This window comes from Podarcis erhardii (assembly GCF_964252035.2).
Source record: "Podarcis erhardii genome assembly, chromosome: 4".
Lineage (NCBI taxonomy): Eukaryota > Metazoa > Chordata > Lepidosauria > Squamata > Lacertidae > Podarcis > Podarcis erhardii.
The window spans coordinates 48,849,030-48,873,239 of record NC_138508.1 but is presented as its reverse complement, the minus strand read 5'-3'; the positions used below and the strand labels follow the sequence as shown (position 1 = coordinate 48,873,239).

The 24,210-nt window shown below is 39.7% G+C and overlaps 1 protein-coding gene and 1 long non-coding RNA gene across 15 annotated transcripts in view; both read right to left on the bottom strand.

Annotated features, from left to right (window-relative positions):
* Nucleotides 1-12,159, bottom strand: part of LOC309340036 — a 241,717-nt gene extending 229,558 nt beyond the window's left edge. For 2 of the 12 annotated variants that reach the window (XR_014155736.1, XR_014155737.1), the window contains exons 1-2: nucleotides 9,259-9,419; nucleotides 3,439-3,595 (exon numbers count right to left, since the gene is read on the bottom strand). This is a non-coding gene — a long non-coding RNA (uncharacterized lncRNA). Of the gene's footprint in view, nucleotides 1-3,438; nucleotides 3,599-8,376; nucleotides 8,487-9,258; nucleotides 9,420-9,529; nucleotides 9,622-11,962 lie in introns of those variants that run through there. The other 10 variants (XR_014155735.1, XR_014155738.1, XR_014155739.1 and 7 more) reach the window with 10 other exon arrangements.
* Nucleotides 12,160-14,844: 2,685 nt separating this feature from the next.
* Nucleotides 14,845-24,210, bottom strand: part of USP25 (ubiquitin specific peptidase 25) — a 60,587-nt gene continuing 51,221 nt past the window's right edge. For 2 of the 3 annotated variants that reach the window (XM_081858453.1, XM_081858454.1), the window contains 6 exons: nucleotides 19,618-19,796; nucleotides 18,333-18,411; nucleotides 17,800-17,879; nucleotides 16,922-17,045; nucleotides 16,020-16,215; nucleotides 14,845-15,464 (listed from right to left, as the gene is read on the bottom strand). In XM_081858453.1, coding sequence (XP_081714579.1) covers nucleotides 15,292-15,464; nucleotides 16,020-16,215; nucleotides 16,922-17,045; nucleotides 17,800-17,879; nucleotides 18,333-18,411; nucleotides 19,618-19,796 — 831 coding nt within the window. In that variant the 3' untranslated portion in view covers nucleotides 14,845-15,291. Of the gene's footprint in view, nucleotides 15,465-16,019; nucleotides 16,216-16,921; nucleotides 17,046-17,799; nucleotides 17,880-18,332; nucleotides 18,412-19,617; nucleotides 19,797-23,050; nucleotides 23,147-24,210 lie in introns of all 3 variants that reach the window. The other variant, XM_081858452.1, reaches the window with a different exon arrangement.

Below are 24,210 nucleotides of genomic sequence, written 5' to 3'. Positions count from 1 at the left end.
CCTCGGGGACAACGAAATTACTTGACAAGATTGACAATGAGGCCTGGGTAGATCAGGCCTCAGAATAGCTAGTATTATAAGTTTCCACCTCCCTTATTTTTCAATGGATAGTCTGGTTCTTCAACCACAGATAGACATGCTGTCCTAATTATGCCCTTCAGTTCTTTCCCTGGCTTCCTCCATCATGTAGTACTACTACATGACAATACTGGGTTACTTTGCAGGACTGGTGTGACCCATGCACAGCCCTCCTCCCTATGATGCAGATATAATAGAGGCATACTCATTTTTTGTGCTTCAGTTTATTGTGCTTCACAGATATTGCTCCTTATGAGGACATGAGTACAGCTGCAGGCAACCCAGCCACTTCCAGGAGAAGGAAGCCACACACACACACACACACACACACACAGAGAGAGAGAGAGGGGGGGGGGAGTGGAGCTAACTAGAGCTGCAACTTGGTTTTTCCCTTCCTGCCTCTGCAGCCAGGGGCACTATCTTTATAGGCTACAGTATGGTGTTTACATAACTTTTATATGCACTGGAAAACCAAAAAGATTGTGTGACTCGCTTTATTGCGATATTTACTTCATTGTCGGTGGTCTGGAACCAAACCCACAATATCTCCTAGGTATGCCTGATGATGGAATTTATCTGTATTGGCAATAGCATGGAAACTTTTACAAACTCAGGGCAGAGGAATCACTTTCTATTTGTGCTATGAAACAAGACTCCAGTTAAAAAAGATCACAAACTCCCATTTTTTGCTGCTAATTTTCATTTTAGTGTACCTTTTGGCCAATCACAGCTACAATAAAACCCTGGATACATGAATTGTTTTCTCTGAAGCAGCAATCACTCTTCTACCACAGAAGATCAGTATAAAAGCCTTTAAAATGAACCAAGACATTTTATAGGCAATGGATGTTTCGCTTTGGCCTGCTCTGTCTCTGATGGACTAGATCTGCTTTCCTAAGTGTCAGTCATTGCTATGACTTCATACATTGAGTGAAAAAAACACTGAAAGTTGGGAACAGGCTAGTCTGTAGCAAAACAAATGAGCTGAATAGTGCCTGCACATTTTGCCTCATATCTCAGGTCTGACTAGAAAAAAATCAAGGGAATCCATGTGCAGGTGGAGATATGTGATTAACCCTTTCCCCACCTATTTTTCCTCTTGTCACCTGCAGATGCTTTTCACGGAGACAAGATCCTCAGGTTTGTGCATGCTGCATGAGGTTGCAAAAGGTGACTGGGAGGTTATTGCAGACAGGAAAGGAAGGAAGAGAAAAGCAGCAATTATCAAGCCAGATATTGTCTAACTATTCTGGCAGGTAGTAGCTCCCTGAAATATCAAACAGAGGTCTTCATATCAGCCGCTACCTGATCATTTTAACAGGAGATGCCAGGAAGCTTGTGGTCTACCATTAGGCTACAGTTCCTCCTCTCTTCGAGTTAAAGGTTTGGCTAGAGTTAACCGGGAATTCTTCTCATTACTGTTCACTGTCTTCCTAAGAAGCTGAGAGCATGCTGAATTTCTCAAATGAAAGACCTTGAACTTTACATAGCACTGAAAGATCATTTTAAAACTATTTCTCATTTCAAAAGAATAAATCTCACTTATTCCTGCCTGAGATGACTGCCGCTTGCAAACCTTGTACCACTAACATTTGTCCTCCTAATAGTAACATTATAAAATAAGATGTATATTAGCAGCTGGCTCAGTTCTGGAGCACAGAAGCAGCTATTCCACTGAACTGTAACTCACATTATGATGAGTCCTTCTAACATTTTGAAGGGCCTGTTTCATGATTTCAGGTGTATTTTTAAAATGCCCAAATTTTAAAATTACATTTCCAGAATAGTCCATCCAGTTAAAGGAATACAGCTTACAGGTCACAAGACAGGGTGGACTTATTTTGCTCTACCAAAATTCCCATTCTCCTGCAGCACAGCACTCCAAATTATGCTGCAAAGATCCAGGAAAGCTTGGAGCTTCAGTAAAGCTCCCCACATGCCAATTTCACACAAAAAACAAAGGGGTGGTGTTCCTGGCCTATTAAACTGCATATGGGGCCACTTGATTCAATGCACTCAGGCTCTCTGTTAGGGATGGAGTAGAATTCTGTCTGGTTCACATTTTTAGCAAACTGACCTAGGGTGATATCCAGTTAAGTCATACTTACATTTCTTGAATTGCGTGGCACAATTTTTTAATTTAATTTTTATTTTTAGGGGAGACATTTGTATCATTTTGTACCAAAACTGCAGAAGCTGACATAAACCACACCTGATTTGAACACATCTGAAACTGTCACTAGAAATACACTGATTCACCCATCCCTAAGTGTATGTATGTACATGTGTATTTATAGGTGTGTATACTTACACATACACACATGAACACTCTTAGCACACAGAAACTAGGGATCAAGGAGAAGGGCCTACATTTCCCCCTAATATATTGCACATAAACACATGCATGTGCCTAAAGATTGGCCTCCTGTTTTCCTTCAAAGGTGTCACCAACAATTCAGATCACATCCTGTCCCATAACATAAATAACTTTAAAACTGCCAATGGTGAGATTAAAGCAAAACAACATTGAAATATTTACTCAGTGAAGTAGACACTCTCTGAAGATCTATGTTTTATACACAACCATTAAAAGTTGTACACATATTTGTGTCTCGTATTTACCTCCCTCTCTCTACAGTTTATATCGAAGCTACTAATGCATATTGTTGCACTCATGTTTATATGAAAGTCTACTTATCAGGACAGAGCTGTAGGAAAGGCACCAGATTCCATAATAAAAATGGGCACTATCAACTAAGTACAACTTCTGCAAAACATCTACGCATTTAAATGGTGTTCACAATGAGGTTACAAATGAAAAGTAGTTTGGTTTCAAACTACTTAAGAATTTATTCAGTGTAATTCAGATAATAAACTGAACAGCTCCTGGACAGAAACCGAAACTATCCCACCTTTCCACTTCTCCAGTTTGTTAGGCAATATGTTCCATATAAAGCATAAGCATCAATATTATCTGCTCAAACAGAAATTGGAAAATAGGCAACAAGCACCAGGCAAGAATAGTTAAATGCTTAATAAAGGACAGATATACATATAATTTGAAAAACAAACCTTATGCTCTCCTATTTAATAGTATATTGTCACCTTCCCCAATTGCTTATTGCCACTTAAACAAAAAGAAAGTGCAATACTTTCACTGAAGAGATAATTTAAATTATCTCAACAATTACACATATTCACAAGATACGATACATGCAGTGACCAGGCTATATTTTAAGGTACCTCAGATTAGAAAGTTTGTTACATAGCCAGCTGAATTCTCTTTATAAAACCTTTTAAACTGCACTTAAAGAGCACATATTACAATTCCACTTGAAAATTCCCTCAGAGAACTCTTACCTGTGAGCAGCAGCTGATTTAAACAACAATGTGAGAGCCTCTTCCCACTTCCCTTTTTAGGACAAATTTATTCCCCTTTCAGTTCAGTACCTCTATGTTCTCTGCTGACCTAATTTTGTCTGTGATAAATGCCAGAGTTCGACTGGAGTCACTTGAGCTGCTGCAAGAGAAGAATGGAAGTCAAAAATGAATGCACTCAACATTCCTCCTTGACAGATTGCTTGTCAAGAGGCTAAAAGCCTTGGAAAGCTATAGGTGAGGTAAAGCATTATAATAGCCATCCTTTAGATTAAATTGAATTCCAGTTTTCAACTAATTACTCCAGACTCCAATAATGAAGTTAAAGCTCATTGAAACTGAAAGGTTCAGCATTTTAGTCAGGTCCCATGCATGCGGTATCAGACAGTAGCCTTTTAAGTCACTAGGAAAAGATCCATGGAAGCAACAAAACCAATCAAGCATTCAGACTCGGTCTTGGGTCAGACCCTACTTAAGTGGCCCTGGTCAACAACCTGTGTCTAGAAGATGTGGAATAGGAGCATGACCTTGATAATTCTTCTGAATCTCCCAGTAGCCTTTGATACAACTGAGCATCTGATTTTTACAGGACGGTTGGTAGTGGAGGACATTACTTTGTGACTGGATTCAGGTGGTATGGATACTACTCAGCCACACAGGAATCAACGTAGAATATAACAAGAATTCAGTCTTTTCCCCAGAAGAAGACTGCATGACCATGTATTTATTATTTTCATTTATTTATTCCATCTTTCACCTATCTTAGAAATCAAGAAGGCATCAGGTGATTTCCCATCCAGCCATTGACAAGACCCAGCACTTCTTAGCTTCAGCAAAGATACTGTGCCATGTTCCCTCAGATAATGTCCTAGTACACAAAGATGATGTCATCAGTATGCTGGTGGCATCCAGCTTTGTTTTGCTTTGTAATGTGACTGTGGTTTGGCGCCAATCCCTGAGTGTCAGTAGTCAGAGGAGCTCAGCCTACACTCGAGTAGGACCCTGGTAGAGACACATGCCCGAATGGCATGTTCTCTCCCTCCTGGTCGATTGTTCAGGAGCTTCAAAAGCCTTCTTCAGCCTGAACATCACAGCGACCGATGCCAACAGACATCGGCACGCTTAGGGATCCGCAGAGTTTGTGCATCATGCGTAACAGACCTCAGCAACTCAGCATTTTGCCTAATCTACTTTATTTACATATAAACACACATGAAGCACTGCAACATGGCTCCCTCTCTCTCTAGCATCAGACAGCAAAGAGAAAAAGAACAAAGTACAACAGTCCCACTTCACGGAACACAGTAAAACAAACATCCTGTCTTCGTCACTTCCCACTCTGTGGAGTCAAAACATATACCATCATGTGAAAGACAATAATCCCGTGACTGCAATCACGGAGCAGGAATTCTAACAAGTATCTACACACAGTTAGGGGCGCAGTATGAAGAATACATCGAAGCTGAATCCTGACATGGCAAACTGTTGGCAAAAATATATTACTTGGTGTGAAGGGATATCTGTTCGTTACAGGGTCACAATCCCTTTCATCAAAGGATGAAAAGAAACTTACTTAGCATAAAAGACCCTTTACATAGGGAAGAATGCAAATGCAGAATAATGAAATAAGTCCAATCAAGAGCAGTCCCACCCACCAACTGTGTGCAGCCCTCAGAAATGGGGCTTTCATGGTTACAAAGGTCCCCCACTCTTTCCCTAGAGTGCAAGTGCACAGGTTGGTAGAAAACGGCTTGGTTCTATATCCATGTTTCAGGCAGCAATGAATGCAACATTTCTCAAAATAATAAAAATCACCAAATTATAAACTGACAAAGAAAAGACTGCATATGCAGCAAAATATTTCCATATCAAACTTGATAAAATCCCACACACTCTTAAAGGCAAATTTGTGGAGACTTTAAAATGTCAATATTTAACAAGACATATGAAACTTCACCTCCACTTTCATAAGTGCTCATTTCTAAAGAAAATCAATATTTAAATGTATTACAGAGCAATAAAACACTGGCAGTGAGACTGCAAACAGTTATTAAAATGGGCATATCCATTAAAATGTGGGTAGAGTCATGTAATAAAGTTATTTTTGAATTAAAGTATGTTGCAGTAAATCATTTCCTTCTTTTAAGTTGTAGAAGCTAGATTAATGCTTATCTGTTTAATGCTTACCTAGCTCTTACAGTGCTTTGGAGTTTCAAAAGCTCCAAACATACCAGTAAAATTAGAAAATCTTTGAGCAATGGGTAAAATTTACCTAAGTTTTTTACACTCTAAGAATAAAGACTCTAGGAATTTGTTAACATGATTGCATACCACACACTGCACCAGAACCCCCAATGCAGTGACATGATTCTGTAATTTTCATGCTAAAAGCCAATTTATATTAAAAGAAAACAGAACTGAAATAATTTCCTACATTTTTCTGGCAACAAAAATCTTCCTAATACATGGGAAATATGGGAAAGATATTTTACAATGCTAATTGTAGGAATATACAACCAGAATATTTTTTTTAAAGACTTAAAAGGGATTTTAAAGGAGTAAGGTAAAGGTAAAAGGAATCCCTGACCATTAGGTCCAGTTGTGACCGACTCTGGGGTTGCGGTGCTCATCTTGCTTTATTGGCCGAGGGAGCCGGCGTACAGCTTCCAGGTCATGTGGCCAGCATGACTAAGCCGCTTCTGGCGAACCAGAGCAGCGCACAGAAACGCCGTTTACCTGCCCACTGGAGTGGTACCTATTTATCTACTTGCACTTTGACGTGCTTTCGAACTGCTAGGTTGGCAGGAGCAGGGACCGAGCAACGGGAGCTCACCCCGTCGCGGGGATTCGAACCACCAACCTTCTGATCGGCAAGCCCTAGGCTCTGTGGTTTAACCCACAACGCCACCTGCGTCCCTTTTAAAGGAGTAGTGAACTTAATTTGAGCACCACTGCAATAAGACTCCCTCCCTCCACCTCTTCTTGGAGGTAGGGGGAACCATGAATCTCAACTTGCTATCTTTGTGGCCAGGCAGCATCCAGCACCCTTGAGTAAGTGTTGTGGGCTCATGGGTACTAATACCTGTGTCAGATTGTGTCCACCTATCTGCCTGCCTCCTGACCTAGCCCCACCCATTTTCTACCTTGAGCAGTGCAATGACCAATAGTGATGTTAAACACCACTGGATAGCTCAGCTGGTTAGAGCATGATGCTGATAATACCAAGGTCGCAGGTTCAATCCCATGAGACCACTGCATATTCCCGCATTGCAGGGTGCTGGACTAGATGGTCGTAAGGGCCCCTTCCAACTCTGAAATGATACCTGTTTTACAGCCAGCCATTGAAGATTACAAGACTGCTGCTGTCCAGCACAGGCAAATTGGGATGCAGACACTGGTGGACCTGAAAGATGGCATTTGGGGAGAGGGGGTCCTCAATTCTGGAGCTAGCCACGTCTTTGACACCTCTCATGAAGTAGGTGTGAGGCAGTGCTCTGATGGCTTTGTGCTGTGAAGCGGTCTATAATTTAACAATTATGACAACTTCGTCTACTATTGCAGGAACTGGCATCCTGAGGTGGTTCTCATTCCAAGATACAGGAAAATAAAACTTTAGTGAGAAAGTCTAAGTTTTGTTTTCTAAGTAAACTGGGTCAGTTTACACATTAAAATATCCATAAGTAAGTCAAATGATCAAGCAGGAAAGACCACATAAATTGACCCCTCCCACATGTTTAGGTTATTTAAATACTTCCCCAGCTGTATAAGGGTGACACAGAAGAGGGGCAACTCCTAACTTACTTGTGTAAGAAGCCAATAACAAGAGCCAATAACATTTAATAGCAACTTCATAATTAATAGCCTTAAATAATTTACATCCTGAAGCCTGATTTTTTGATGATTTAGGATTGTTGTACTAGATATCATAATATATATTTTTTACAAACTGGCATAAGAAACCCTGTAAGTCAACCCATGCTTTGACTCCACACTTCTGTAACCCTGCATCTGATCCTTTATATACTCTTGCCAACAGTAGTCACAATTATAGCTTGTTTTTTACACAAATATGCACATCACTTAAATTTGGGGGTTTGCCCATATGCAGACTGGGCATTGGTTGCAGCCAATGTAAATAATTACTAAAACAAACACACCCAGAACATTTTGAACAAATGACATAATTGGTAGCTGAATAAAAACAGCTGAATTTTGGCACAATTTCTTTCATATAAAAAGACCCTCGAAAACTAATTTAACTAATATTACTATTTTCAGCTATACATACAATATGTATTACAGGATTTTATCAACATACTGACTAAGCATTTAACCTATCTTATAATTAAAATTAAAATTTATGGTTCCAATTAGAACTTTAAGCATAGTAATGATAAAGAATAAAAGAACAAACAAACCTGATGTCTGAGAGAGCTCCTTGGGGAAAACCACATGCACACACATCGAAGGACATGGAGCAATATTCTATTAAGCCTTCGCAGTCTGAGACAGCACCTCAAAGTAATACACTGCAAACCACTGCCATGTGGTAATGCTTAAAACATATTGACAGTCTTCTAAAGCTTTTTGCCTTCTCCTGTATATATCACACCATTGATTTCCCTCCCTCTTTTACTGAACAGGCATCGCTTTATAAATGATGGGCATGAGATACCGTGGGAGTCAGAGTGAACATATTTCTGCTGAAGTTCAGATGTCAATGGCCCATAGGAAAAGTGGGTCAGGTTGTGTATTGTTTTCTGCTGTTTTACAAGTTAGCCCCTTCTCCTGTTTTTTTTTGGGGGGGGGGGATAGAATTAAGTTTATGATGGTGGGTAGATGGATCTCACAGGTGCAGCACTTTGCAAACTGCTCATTTCACCCTGTAAGCAAAGTCAAAGGAAGGAAATGCCTTCCTACGTGTGCTTCATAAGTTACAGGGGGGCAGCGAACACAATTAAGCTTATTGGATGCTCATACAGCTTACTGGCCAGTCACTCCTGGGTAGCCTAGCTGTGGATGAGGATGAAATGGTCCCTTTGGCATCTTGCACAGCCTCTCTTCATTGTAACATACTAAGTGCTCCCAATGCATCCAGCTTAGTTAAGCAGCAAAATGTGGCCTTGAGGAACATTGATCTAGATTTCACAAGAACAACAATATATCACCTTTATGTGTACTGTGGAGAGTAGGCTGGTGACTAGGAGCGGCTGCCGGGACCATATAACACCGGTCCTAAAGGATTTTCAGTGGCTCCCAGTACCTTTCCAAGCACAATTCAAAGTGTTGGTGCTGACCTTTAAAGCCCTAAACAGCCTCAGCCCAGTATACTTGAAGGAGCGTCTCCACCCGCATCGTACTGCACGGACACAAATACATCTGAAGGCAGCCCTGTATCGGGAAGTTTTAAATGTTTGATATTTTACTTTTTTATATATGTTGTAAGCTGAGTGTCTGGGGAAACCCAGCCAGATGGGTGGGGTATTATTATTATTAACAACAACTGTGGATAACTCCTAATTTTTGAAGTTTTCTTAGCTTTTCCCACTTTACTTTCCTCTGCCTCTTCTTTTGGTGCATTTTCCCATTGTTTCATACAAGTCTGTTTCATGAGCTCATTTTCCATCCTAAATTTCCATTCTAAATTTTGCACAGCGAGCTCTAGGGCTTTTACAGGTTTTATATCTGCTGCCATTCTTTTTCTCTTTCTTGTCAGACTAGGCCTGTAACGCTATTGTTGTGGAGGGTGGGGGTAGTATTAATAAAATCAATCCTCCTGACTGGGAATATCCCCTCACTCACCCAGTTTAAGATATTCCAACATTCTTCAGCAAAGTTTATTTTCTTTCAGCAAAGTAAGCGGCTCCCGTTATGTCAAATAAAATTGTAACACAATAACATAGTGTCTGGGAGAAACTACAACAACATGAGACAAGAATGACAGTTGGTCTCTCTAACTGAACTTAACTGAACACCTGAAGGCAGGGGCCAATTCCAGAGCACAACATAAAATCCCCGCCCACCAGATGACAGACATTCTACTAATCAAATTAGGCCCCAGTGTTATCCTTACAGATAAATCCTAATTTTTGAAGTTGCCTTAGTGGCCACTGGATGTCACTCTTGTTCCACAGTCCAATTTTTTTTTTGAAGCTTTCTCCCCCACCATAGTGAGGTAAATAAACACAGTCACTTCCCAATCTTAGCAGTTCCAAATTCAGAAGCTGACATACTTGGTAGATAGCAACCATTAAGATAAATGAGATCAGATCCAAATGAATGTATGAGGATAGTCTATCCACAGTTAACATGGTTTGATTAAAGTTCATTCAAATGTGCATCTCAACCCATGACATCACATGGGTTAACTTATTTGTGAACTCATAGAATCATAGAATTGTAGAGTTTGAATGGACCCCAAGGGTCATCCAACCCCCTACAATGCAGGAATCTCAGCTAAAGTATCCAGTGGTGGTGGATTGTCCTCAACACAGCACAACCCCCAGGTTTTAAATGACTGACTCTCCTTCTTGTAAAGCAGGATCTAAACAGATCCCAAAAATTGTCTAAACTGGGGAAGAGCAAGAATTTTTTCATGCCTTATTATATTTTACAGTTATTTAAATAACTGTCCTCTTGGTGGTTTTATTTTAAAACCGACTGTTCTAAAACACTTGGAATGGTTTAAAAAACACTTATAAAAGAGAAACCATCTTGGCTGTGAGTTCTGGAAGATCTTCTCCCTGCCTTGCAGGCCTTTGTCCACCTGGCCTAGGAAGGCTGGGCCCTGACTATAAAGGTTGAGGCTGCTAAACAGACACTTGACCTGGGATATTGCTGGGGGGATGTTGTTGTTGGGGGGTGAGTGGCTTGTTGCTGTTTTTGGTATTTTTGTATGCTTAGTTTGTATGTTTATTATCATTTATGTGGAAATTGTTCAGTTTGGTTGTGTGCTTTATTTTTTATTTTTATTTTATACAAATAAAATGATGTATGTATGTATAAAGGCTTCAGCCTATAACTTTGAAGTGATAATCCAGTCCAGGCTTAATTTTCAAATGCCTTGAAGAAAAAATAGATTTTACTTTTGTTTTCCTTTGATGGCAAGGAAAACAATAAAAGTTGAACATCATCCAGGAGAGTCATCAAACTTTTCAAATGTGGGACTCACCTTTAGCTGCATCCTGCAACTTGGGATCCACTTTTCCTTTTTTATAACTGTACGTCGATCCTTCTTCCATTTCACCTCTTTCCCCCTTATCTTCCACTTCCTTCTTTCGAAATGCTTAAAAGGTGGAGATATTGCTGGTGCAATCCTACTTCAACTGGGTTCCAGCTCACTTGTCGGGAGACCAGCCCAAGACAATGATCAGCCCAGAATTTAAAGACTAATTGTAAATGCTCTGCTTCTTGCTACATGTTTTAGCCTCCTATTAAAAAGGGATATAGAGTGGTGTCCTACCAGGTCATTTTTAGCTGGTGAGGCTCATAATTTGATTATCCAGACTTCTTAAGTGTATTTGATCATTTTGGGGAGTAAATTGTTTCTTAGGATATGACTTCTGAAAATGTCTCCTCAGTTTTTGAAGCAGGGGCTCTCTTTTAGATTGGAGAGTAACATCTCAAAAATCAATGCTGCCACACAAAGGGCTAATTCAATTTTATTATCAACTCTAATGTTTTGGTCTCTGGGGGGCATCACAGTATAGGAAGAAATTAGCTGTGCTTAGTTCAGAGAAAAGAGTAAAATAAAACAATATATATATATATAATTATTTGTGTTGCTTGTATGTATGTTTAGGGTAAACGTTTCTGGAAAATGTTTTAAATGTTGCCAGCTGAGAATTATAACCAGCCAATAGCAATAAAGTGGTGCTGCAGTCTTGTCTTCTTTTCTCCAACTGCTGCCACATAATGTCTCACCATCAAATGCCAGATGAAACTTCAGAGAAATGTTGAGGTTTTAGTTTAGGTCTGGGTTTCTTTAAGCTTCAGTTTCTCGGCAGCAATGGGCTTGCTTTGCAGGAGAGCGGGGAATAACCTTGCTGAGAGAAGATGGCTCCCTCCATCTCCATTTTGTTCTTATATCTTGAGAACTAGCCCTTTTGCCCTTCAACCTTGTACCTCATAAGGAAAAAACGGGGAGAGGCTACTGCCATTTCTCTTCATGTAACACAGCAATGAAATTTTAGAGGGTCTCTAGATGCTACCAAAGAAGAGAGACACCAGCTTTTCAGGAAGGTAGCTAGTTGTTGGAACTATTCTGGCTGTTGAACTATTGTGGCCCAAATGTATTCTTACGCTTAATCCCAGAATTCTGGGACCTTTCCCCATACTTCACTAGTACGTAGAGGGTCCGTCCCTGAAATATTAACTCTGATCAGCTCTATTGCTTGCTTATTCCTCTCAAAAAACAATAGTCCTCATTAATGCTATTCAGTGCTATTTTTCTAGAAAAAGAGGTGCCGGAAATCACTTGTTCTCTTATAACAGCAATGGCGCCCACCTGAGAGGTGCTAGAACTGAGTTCCAGCAAGTTCCGGCTGGGGGGAAAAAAGGCCTGGTGCTATTCAACTCGTCTCATGCACATAGATGGAACTGGGACCTTCTTGCTTCAGGAAGAGCAAGGCCTAGATGAACTATCCTTCCCCTGTGTGCCTGCTCTGCCTCTGTGAGGCACTGACAGGAAAAGGCAGGCCTGAGCAAGCACACTGCTGCTAATATTCCTGAGGTAAAAAGGGGTGGAAAAACAGGAGAGGTCTCAGAGAACACTTTTCAGTGTCCAGCACCATTACAGTCTTGGCATTTGTGGGCTCTAGTTGTTGCTGCAGGATGATGTTTTATGACTGCTGCAAGACAATGGACCAGGGATAGAGTGTAAACTCTGCTCCCTGTGCCACATGGAAACTTTGAACACACTTGTGAGTTTAGGCAGCTGAGAGGTGCTGAACCTTGGGTGGACCCCGTTTCTCTCCTGATTCCTCCCAAACCCAAAAGCAAAGAACTCATCCTGTGAAGAAACAACTGTAGTGAGGGAATACATGTATGCAAATAATGGTGCTAACTAGCTTTTTTTGCTTTGATACACAGGCTGTTACGATTCTGTCAAGCCCCATGAAGCTCCATCAAGAGTGGAAAGCAGCCTCTCCTCAGAAACATCCTTTCCTTCAGGCTTTGGGGGCTGGACACACCAAGCCCCATGCTGAAAGCGTGTTGCTCCGTCTTGCAAGTGAAATAGGCTGTTGAAATTGAATTCAAACAGTGTGGCAACAGATCAGAAACAAGCCGTGCTAGAAGCCTGTTAACCATATAGGCTGCTAAGGAGTAATTCTTCCAGGAAAACTTTCCAGGATTTCATAAGTAAAGACTTCCAAACTGGAACCACTGGATAATGTTGCATTTCAGCTTTCTGAAGATTGTTTGTTAAAGCTCAATGTGTTTTACAAGCTAAACCTATGCAGTCATGAGTACACAACACTGAATTTTATGGAGCTTACTCCTATAACTGCAGTCATGCCACATGATTGATCAAGGATGTGAACCCTGCCTACTCCCGCCAAATTCCACCATGCTATCTGTATAACCACCCTTGGCCAGAACTGAGTTCTCGCCAGCCTCCTGCCATCACTCGCAAAAGGCAAGGCAAAAGATGGTGTTTCCTGCTTGGCAGGGGGTTGGACTCGATGGCCCTTGTGGTCTCTTCCAATTCTATGATTCTATGATTCTAAGAGGTGAAGAGGGAGAAATGGCTACATTTTAACATGAGGCATACCCAGAATAAATTCCTGTGGCAAAGCACTGCTAACTATTTTACTTACCCTACATAAATACTTCTTAAAGGGACCAGCTGCAGGAGCATCAGAAATCTAGGCTGTCAGGACATTGGCTGTGGGGCCTTCTTCCTTGCTGGGAGCACACATTTGTAGAGGGGAGAGTCTAAGTCCTATACAAAGAATGTGGTCACATCATATCAGAGAAAGTGCAAAAAGAGCAGATACAAGCAGGTACTCTCTGGCTAGTAAGGGAGATGGTTTTGTGGAGCTCTTATTATTATTAGTGTCAAGCATTTTTCTAAATACATATTTAGCATTTGCTGGGGAAGCCACGTGATTTCATTGTGTAATTTCTGACCAAGTGCAGCAAACTGTAGGCCATCAAGCACAATTCCTAAAACAAAGTAAGGTTTGAAGATCTAGTACTGTGTGTAATACTGTTTCCACATGATTACCTACCCACGTTAGGACATCACAAGTTTATTGTCTAATACGATTAGCAGGTTTTGGTCAATTTGATATTGCTGGGACTGAAAACAGTCAATGGAAATTAGTTTCTTACTAATCTTGCTGTTTCTAAGTGGCACTGAAATTGTCCTCATCAATTCGTCATTTAGCTGCAGCTTCATTTATGCAGTGAGCTGCTTCCTAGTGTTTAAGTAGAATTGCCACTCTGAAACCAGTAGCTTATCTAGCACAGCATCTTGTGTCTAGGCAGTGTGGTGTAGTGGTTAAGAGCGGTAGTCTTGTAATCTGGGGAACTGGGTTCACGTCTCTGCTCCTCCACATGCAGCTGCTGGGTGACCTTGGGCTAGTCACACTTCTTTGAAGTCTCTCAGCCCCACTCACCTCACAGAGTGTTTGTTGTGGGGGAGGAAGGGAAAGGAGAATGTTAGCTGCTTTGAGACTCCTTAAAGGGAGTGAAAGGCGGGATTTCAAATCCAAACTCTTCTTCACACAATCCAGCAACATTACAAAATGGAATAATTGGAAATGTCACCTTAAATGTCTGACTTGTATCAGACACTGCTTTCCATAATAAAATACATGAAAGTAAGCAAATGTCCCCCATTGTCCCAAGAGAAAGAAACCTGTTATTATATTCCTCCAGCCACATTCACTAGCGTTCACTTCTCCCTAGGACCTGCCTGTGCTTTGCCCTAAAGTGCCAACTGAGGGCCAGGATGCAAAAGATAACTGTCAAAAACTGAGCAAAGAAGCATAGACTTCAGAAATATCTATAGATCAGAGCACTCTTCCCGGTCAATTAGCATTATCCTAGTCTATTAGTCTGCATAGTTGCTGTATTGTCTATATGGGTCATATATGTAGTCTCAAAATAAACATCAGGTGCTTCATTCTACAGCAATAATTGCCAAATGGCATGTATGATGTCAGAAAATTGCAGGAGCCAATAAACACTACAAGTAACAGATGAAGAAGCATAAGAGCCCAGGGACGCTTTCAGCATGCTGACATACTCCAAGTCCCCAAACTATACTTAAAAACATGCCAATACCTACTCTCCTCCCTCCACAGTAGTTCACTAAGCCTCACTGTTCATGTAAAATAGACCTCTATGATTCACAAACATACAGTTCACTTGCAACCAAAGTAGCCATAAATAAAACTTTTTTATTCTTTGATGTAATTTACAAGCTACCAGGTACCATGTATTTTACAATGGTCACTTTAAAATTGATGCAGTCACAGAATGGCCCAGACTGAACAGAAAGCTGTTGTTAATGAAGTGAAGGATCGTAAGACATAAGCAAAGTAATACTGTAACAGGTAGGTGGCAAAAAGCAGATTTGCCGTAATAAATCAGACTTGTAATGTTGCATGAGTTCTGGCTGATAACAAAAACTGAGTGTCATGCGATTCTCAGCTTTATTGCCTGCAGTCTGGCTAATGTCTGTACAGTCCTCTTTCTTTCCTTGCGATTTATTAAAATGGAAAAGTTAAAAACTATAGCAGCAACAAGCAAACCCTGTGACAGGAAGGCAAGGGTTAAATAACTAAAAACGGTTTATACAGTGTGCTTAAGGAAGGTCTTCAGAGTTTATCTTCCATCAGCTGGAGTTCGACTGAGTGATGACATGATTCGGGCAAATCGTTCGCACAGTTCATGGGTGGAATATGAAGGTAACTTTGGTGGGTCGTTGAAACCTTTAATTTCTGTAGAACAATCTAGCAATTTTGGCAGGAAGTCTGTCAGCTTTTCTTGCAAGTTGGCTGTAAAGAAGATGCATATATTTATATTTATCTGTTTGTAACTGGCCAATAAACTGTGAGTTATCTTTGCATGCAAATTTTTATTATTTAAAGGTTTCCTTTCCTTCTCATGGTCCCACTTGAGAAAAGGAAGCCTGCACTCTCTTAGCCATTAGCTGTTCTCTTAACCACATTTACTCTTAAACAGCAGCAACAGAAACAGCTCACTGGAACTTTAGGATTAAAATCTATGAAGAATGTGCATTGCTTTTATAGTAAATAAGGCGCTATCTTGCAGATTTCTGAACTATGCATCTCAAAATGTGCTTAAAGATTAATAAACTGATCACAATCTAACAGCTGAACTTCTCTCTCCTTTCGTCCAACTTTTTTATTTTGTTTACTCTTCCAATATCATTCTTCCAACTTTAACAATACAGGCATACCATACCAATCTAATGTTGAGATGCACCTTACTTAGACTATAACTGATATGCGGAAACAAACTCACTCAGAGTTCCTAGGAACACATCTTATTACTGTATACGTATAAAAGTACAATTGTAAATAACATACGCTCCATTTCTTGTCCAAGGTATGAACACCATCGGTTTCTCATATCTTCTACAGCAACAATATCCTTTTCCTCTGTTTCATCCACCAGTAACAATGGCAAACATGGAACAATAAGATCATTCATAATTTCCAGTCCTTTATTCACTTCTCGATCATCTCCAGATTCAAATTGTGCTGCAGCACACTCATTTAATTTCTATGTATACCATGAAGAGAAAAATCAAACTGTTAGTGTTCATATTGTGTAATATTGTGTAATAGGTTCAAGTTACTAGTCCAAGCATTTGAGAACCAGGGGCAACCTATATAATCAAATACTTTTGCATGGTGCAATCTCTAAAATGTCATGTAACTGCTGATTTATGCAGTGGTATTTTTCTGTTAGTCTACTTACGCCAAGTGAGGTTACCTATGTGTTAGAAAATGTGACACAATGTTTTTATATAAGCTAACGATAATGTTTGTGCAGTTTCATTCCATCAAATATTCTTGAGAACCATATGCAATTCCTATCACATATCATTTACTGGAACAGCTCCTAGAACCAAGTTCTTTTAAATCCTTGGTACTTCAATTTGCATTCTGGCAGTCTTTTTCCAGAATCACAAAATAACCCATTTACATCCGTTCCATGATACAACTGGTTTTGCTAAGCCATATGGCACCAAGGTTGCTCACCACTGCAAATGTCACCCACTTGTCCTATGAAACAAGCTGCACAGGACACACATTAACGTATGCTAAAGTATGATGCATAAGAATAACTAAAAGCAGAGAACAGTCCTTAGCCACAGACCTGAAACTAATTATAAGTTTGATACTGATTAGGACTACATGTTTAAAAAAGAAATCTGCAGTTTTTTCTCAAAAAATAAAACATTGTACAACTGGATTCCACTTACTAGTAAACATTCTCTTCTATAATGGGATATCAGTTCTTCATCATGACCTCTGTTTGAGCCTTTTGCTAAAAGTTCTTTGTTCTTATGGTAAGCACAGAGAAGGTACAGCAAGGCATTCTTAAAACTACAATAAAAATGAATTATTATTATTTTTTTAAAGTACTAGAAAGGCATTTTAATGAGATTCTTGAAATGGTCTCTTAATGGCATACAATATTGTATCTAAATTCAAAAACATATTGTATCAAATCCTGTCTCAAACACCAAATATTTAGATTGCCTACAATGCAAGAAAATATTTAGTGGGGCTAGCCCAATCCTGTTAAGGCAGTAGCAGCTACGCCACAGATAAACCAACTTAATATAGAAACAATTTATTCCTGTTATGGAAATGCCTCCATGAAGACAATTCTGCTAATTGTGGAATGCATATGCATTTATAATATTTATATCTTGCTTTATGTGAGAGCCAAGAGGCTCTCAAAGCAGCTTAAAAATAGAGTCTCAAATAAAAATAAAAATTCAAATCTAGTGCAGACCTGGTTGCTCACTGGAGCAAGATGGTTCAAATATATCTAACACCAATCCTGGCCTGGCTGGGCTTCTGGGCCCAATTCAAAATGCTGGTTTTGACCTATAAAGCCTTAAAGGACCACAATACCTTAAGGACCTTAAGGGTTACAGATAGATACTTTAATGTCAGTAACAATATTTTGGGGAGGGGGGCAGATTGTACAGATTGCACAACCCACAAAAGAATTTCCATGCCCAGTCATCCTTACACATTTGTATCATTTATCGCATATGGTGCCTATATAACCATTTGATTGCAAATGCACTGCGGTACTTTGTAGATTTTAAGAGGTAGATTCCCTTACTTCTTGTTCTGGAAACATTCCAATCCCACCATGAGGTACACAGTTGTATCTCTGAAGTTTCTGTACTCTTGGTGCCACCACTGCATGTAAAAATAAATAAATGTGTACGTAAGTTTTTTTATGATGAAATACTAAACATCCAATTTCAGTCCTGTCAAACTATGAGTTCAAAATACTTTTTTGCCTCCTTTAGATGGCCATGCCAATGAGAAAATCTTGAGTAACTGTGGATATGGAGATTCAACATGTCATTAAGAACAATGCACTCTGTCCGCTGACAAATTTTCTGATTCCCCACCCCCCACCATTTCTGCGCAGTCACTGCCTATTACATGCAAACTGCTTGCAAGTCCATTTAAAATCCAAATGTGAAGGCCACACTTCCTTGAAAATTCTCAAGCTTTTGAGCTCAATATTTACCACCTGCTGTTTTTCAGGACTTACATTCACACACACACACACACACACACACACACACACACATTCATTTTACCTTAGGATGAGTAAGAGGAAATGTTTCTGACAATACTAACCTCATAATCTTCCATTTTTACTTCATCTGGCTTTATCATTTCAATTTTGGCTCTGGCCACTTTCATTATGTTACGGCACCTTTAAAAAAGAAAAGGTTGTTACTCACTTTCTAAATCCTGCTTTGCAGCCATTTCAGAGCAGGAATGTGACCTTTTGTTCTAGACAAAAAGAGGAAACTGCCGCTCTCCAGACACCTACTTCACGAGGGCCTGCCCTCTCAGGGTTGGGGTGCATGTGAGTATGTGTTGCAAAACATCCCCTTGTATCAGCTGCAAAGTGAATTGGGACTGTTCCTGTGTTCGTGCAGATTGGGCAGAAAGATGGGAGGTTCGGTAAGACTGCCATTTTTAAAAAAATTAAAAAGGCATAGCACTTCTCTTCCTTCTTCAGAGCAGGCTTCCTTGGAAGAGAGTATCTTAACCTGGATCTTGCATGTCTTCTCAGGTTTGAGACCTACTGAATGACTAGATATTATTTCTGTGACTTCAATTAGGACTGGCTGATTTATTTTAGATGGCTTGGCTTTATGAACTACAGTGGTACCTCGGGTTAAGTACTTAATTCGTTCCGGAGGTCCGTTCTTAACCTGGAACTGTTCTTAACCTGAAGCACTACTTTAGCTAATGGGGTCTCCTGCTGCCGCTGCGCCGCCGAAGCACGATTTCTGTTTTCATCCTGAAGCAAAGTTCTTAACCTGAGGTAGAATTTCTGGGTTAGCGGAGTCTGTAACCTGAAGCGAATGTAACCTGAAGTGTATGTAACCCAAAGTACCACTGTAGTCTAATGCATTGCCTGAAAGTACTGCTACAATAATGACAGGGTCACAGGGGGACTCATCTTTGGTTTCATTTTTGGGGGCACTTTTTTAATTCTTCAGTTTATTATTAATCTCTCATTTTAGGAGCCTTCATGTTGCAGTGTTACTTGCTGTACTAGACAAAGCCAGCCTTAGAATGCGTTTAAATTATCATATATACAGCATGTACTTTTCTCTGGTTTCTTCTGTTGATTACGGTGCAGACATGTTTTGCTCAAGTGTATGCCAGCAACTATCTTTAAGTGTCACAAGGTGGAGCTGTAACACTTTTGCTACATATCTAGTGTTTTCTCATAGAACCGGGAGGTTTCTTTTTGAAAAACATTCATTCTGCTTAATTGCATTTGCAGAAGGAAAGCTAAATAATTTATACCTTATTTCCTTTTAAAAACAAAAAACAAACAAACCAACATTCTACAGAAGCTTTGCTTGAAGTATGTTGGACCAGACACACATGCATACATTACCTTTCATCAAAACTCAAATTGTGATCTGCAAACTGTTCCAGCAACGTTCTCTCAATTATTTTGTTTGGAGCCTGGTTTTGGATGAAGTATACAATTGCATGATGCAAACGGTAATCACACTCAGGTGACGTTTCTTGTTGGGCAAGTTTGAGTAATCGTGCATATTCCAATTTTATTGCCTAAACATTAAAAAAAAAATGACAGCCATTTTTAACAGGACAGGATTTTTTAAATGAAAAATGTAAACTACGTTAAAAGCTCTATACAATTTAAATATCAGCATCACTAATAAGAAACAGGAATATTTAATTCCAAAGCCATGATTCTCTTTTCCAATGACACTTTAAACTATCCTGGATGAAGACAGAAATAAAACCTTAAAACATCATTTCAGCAATATGGTAAAAGTGCTACAGTAGTAAGTATAAAGCAAACATTCAGCTTCTAAAGGAAAACAGAAAATATTTTAAGCAGCAAGACATCAAACGAAAGGGCTCTATCAAACTTAATGCTACTTGGAGTATACCCATTCAAAATTAATAGGCCTGGCTTAGGATACATGCTATTTCCCCACCCTCCTTGTATTAACCATCAACAACAAAACTCACCCTCTAGTTATACATTAGCACAAGGCTCCATTTTAATGGTATTTAACAAATCCCAACTCTCAGTGTGAGAATGGGCAATGACAGCATTAACTCTGGGCAGAAAGTATTCAAGAGCACTTTGATAATAATGTCATAAAGGTAAAGGGTAAAGGGACCCCTGACCATTAGGTCCAGTCGTGACCGACTCTGGGGTTGCGGCGCTCATCTTGCTTTACAGGCCGGGGGAGTTGGCTTTTGTCCACAGACAGCTTCCAGGTCATGTGGCCAGCATGACTAAGCCACTTCTGGCGAACCAGAGCAGCGCACGGAAACACCGTTTACCTTCCTGCCGGAGCGGTACCTATTTCTCTAATTGCACTTCGTGCTGTCGAACTGCTAGGTTGGCACGAGCTGGGACCGAACAACGGGAGCTCACCCCGTCCCAGGGATTCGAACCGCTGATCTTCTGATTGGCAAGTCCTAGGCTCTGGTTTAACCCACAGCGCCCCCTGTGTCCCATAATAATGTCATACATTTGCAATATTTTAAAATATATTAAATCCTTCAAAATAATTCTTTTGAAGAAGACTACTGCTTATAAACAGGGCATATCACAATTTCTATATTTTCTTAGACATGTGATCCATAGAACTCAGAATGCTACTGCAATAACAGAGTATGCAGTTTATCTGACTGACGCTGTTTACTCATCACACTGCTCCATCTAAAACTATCTCTTTCACAAGCTACCACATGGGAGAACCAAACAGATACGACAGCAAGCGAAAGTCCTTATTAATGAAATAAAGTAACTTCTGAAATCCACATGCAATTTATTTCTTGTACTAAAAGCACACTGTCAAAACAAGTATTAGTTCTCGCCTTTAAAAGATTTCAAAAGTGGGTGTAACGTTATAGGTAGCTTTGAGATACCTATATATAACATGATTTTTGAAAGTATAAACACAAAATACATACACACATCTATTAGGCCTGCAGATAATCAGAGACTTGGAATCCAAGCAAGGTTGGCAACATCTTATTGAAAACAGCAGGGAAAAGGCAATATGGAAAAATACTATCCTCCTCTAAGCTATATTTCCATCTTACAGCTGTATTTCAACAGCAAGTGTGCAATGTTTAGTGCATCTCCTTTAATATACTTTAGGTCAAATGTGAGCCAGAACTTAGTAAAAATATAGGATACATACAAAGGAGAAAGCGATTTAAATTGAGGCTGTTCACTAACTTCTTAGCCTTCTCCAATGCAGTGCCCCCAGATAGTTTTGTACTACAACTACCACAGCTGATCAGACTTGTAGCCCAAAACATATGGTGAGCACAAGGTTCGGGAAGTCTGCTCTTACTTTGTAGCTTCTATGGTAAAGGTAAAGGGACCCCTGACAGTTTAGTCGCAGAGGAATCTGGGGTTGCAGCAATCATCTCGCTTTACTGGCCGAGGGAGCCAGCATACAGCTTCCGAGTCATGTGGCCAGCATGACTAAGTCGCTTCTGGCGAACCAGAGCAGCGCACGGAAACGTCGTTTACCTTCCCACCGGAGCGGTACCTATTTATCTACTTGCATTTTGACGTGCTTTCAAACTGCTAGGTGGGCAGGAGCAGGGACTGAGCAACGGGAGCTCACCCCGTTGTGGGGATTCGAACTGCCGACCTTCTGATCGGCAAGCCCTAGGGCTCAGTAGTTTAGACCACAGTGCCACCCGCGTCCCTAGCTTCTATGGTAGAGCATCTCTAAAACAAAGTGCATAGATTGGATTCTAGGGTGTTAAATTTTGTAAGGTTGTGGAAGAAAAGTTTCTCCTCTCTTCTAGCAGCTCTCCATGTCTGATTTCACACTGTTCCAGAGTCCTACTCAAACCTTCCAATAAAGCTTTTTGAGTTCACAGGCATCAGTCAGGAAGCTTTCCATTTATGAAAAATTTCCTTAAGTTAGCTTATCTTGGAATGTACTTAAGATCATTCCTGGGATCTTGGTTCCTTAAAAAAACAAATGCAATTTAAATTCTGACAAGTTATAAAGTTAAAGGACAAAAATACTGATTTTGCAATGATATGGCCAACTTCTATTAGTTAGTTGTCCTTCCCCTTTAATTATTGCATGTCTTAAGTAACAAAATACAGATCATTACTTTCCCCTGATATCAGGAAAGGTGGCAATCTACCAATACATGGCAAGAAAATCATGACCTGCCTCCAAGCAATAAAGTTTAGATCCTTGACCCATTTGTCAGTAAAGCATGGTGTTGTCTAGAAAGAAAATATGAGGGTCAGGGAACAATATTTATATCAGTATGTCTTCTTCAAAAGGGAGGAGGAAGCAGCTAGGTGGGGAGCATGACATATGGCCATGCTGACACCCTGTTAGGAACAGTATAACTTAGTTGCCGTAATTGTTTCACATGGTTAAGGTAGCATTGATGTGCTAACTATGCATTATTCCTTGAAAAGAGGTTACTAGACTAATATGGCAACCACCAAGCCTACTTTTACTTTTAAAATACCAACTGAAATAAACAGCACTTAAGTAATAAATCTTAATATCTGCACAAAACTGGAGCAAAGTCTACTGAAGGTATTCCTTATGAAGGTGTTGCCAACTGTAGCACTGGTATGTTACACTTTTATGAACTATATTGACTAAACTTATTATTAAGAATTCCTTCAAAAATATTGGATGGTGCTGTGTTAATTCTTAGCTTTTTCTTTCGAGAGAACATAGTTAAATGTAAAAATAAATAAAAACTCCAGGAAAAGCACAACTTTTAATTAGAATTCAAGTACAAAGACAGTAAGAAAAAAGGAAAGTTGAAAGTGTTAGGTGTACCTTAAAGAACCCTGCTTCTGGCCCACACCTGTCATAAACATTCGTGGCTTTACCTATAGCCATGATAATACCTTGCATGTTCGGGGTCAGCATGACCTGTTATAGGAGATTTAACATTTATATTTTGAATGAAGAAAAGTGTCAACAACGCAACTCAGTATGTGCCTTTACATACTCATGCAACTGCATGCACCCATTGCAATGGCAAGCATTTCAGCGTTGTATTTGTGGCATTCACAACATTCTTGTCCATTTCCAAGCTAGTAAATATATAACTAGTAACACTAGATTAATAAGAAATACTTAAGGCATTTAAGAGGAAAAAAGAGTTCAAAGCTTCATGTACATGCAGACTTAAGTCTCTTGAAGATGAGCTTTAGCAGACTGAGTTAATGTAAGAGATTATAGCTTCTCCAGTAAGATACAAAGCAGTTGATTTTCAGTTTAACATAATGACATAATTCTTATATATGGTACTGGAAGGGACACAAAGTTAAGGGAGCTTTCCTGAAGTTGGAATGCAACAAAGTCTCTGTATTTTGGCATTCCATCTTTGCAGAGATCTGTGAAATTAGCATCCAATGCCTAAAAAAGACAAATAAGCCAGCCCTGAATTTGAACTTATTTCAAGGTGAAAACCATCAATTGGGTATTTACTGGTAGTGGCCAGGTTGGGAATTGCAAGATTTTGGAAGTGGCAATTCTGACAGCATGATACCAAAAGGTGTGGCAGATTGCTTTAAATGAAAAACTTACAGATAAGCTAAAATGGCAAGGGGTAAAAAAGAAAAGAAAAATGCCACAGACGAATTTATGGCGGAACTGTACTGTTTTATCACACATATGAACAGCAGACTTCCTACAGCACATAAATCTTTTGGATGGTTTGATTTATGATATTGTGCTATTTTTCTTTTATTGTATATGATAATCTACAGTCTAATTTTTGATGCATTATAGGACATGGCTTTAGTCTGTGTTGCATCGTAGTTGCTGAGGGAGGGTTTCTTTTGCTGTAAAATTAATATAAAATTAATTCTTATTTGTGCAGATAGATTTTTTAATATGCATGCCTTCCATTATAGAACTAAAGGCAAAGTCAGAACTTGGCTATTAGAAGCATCGGATAGAAACAAAATGGGAAATCCCTCTAAAATCAT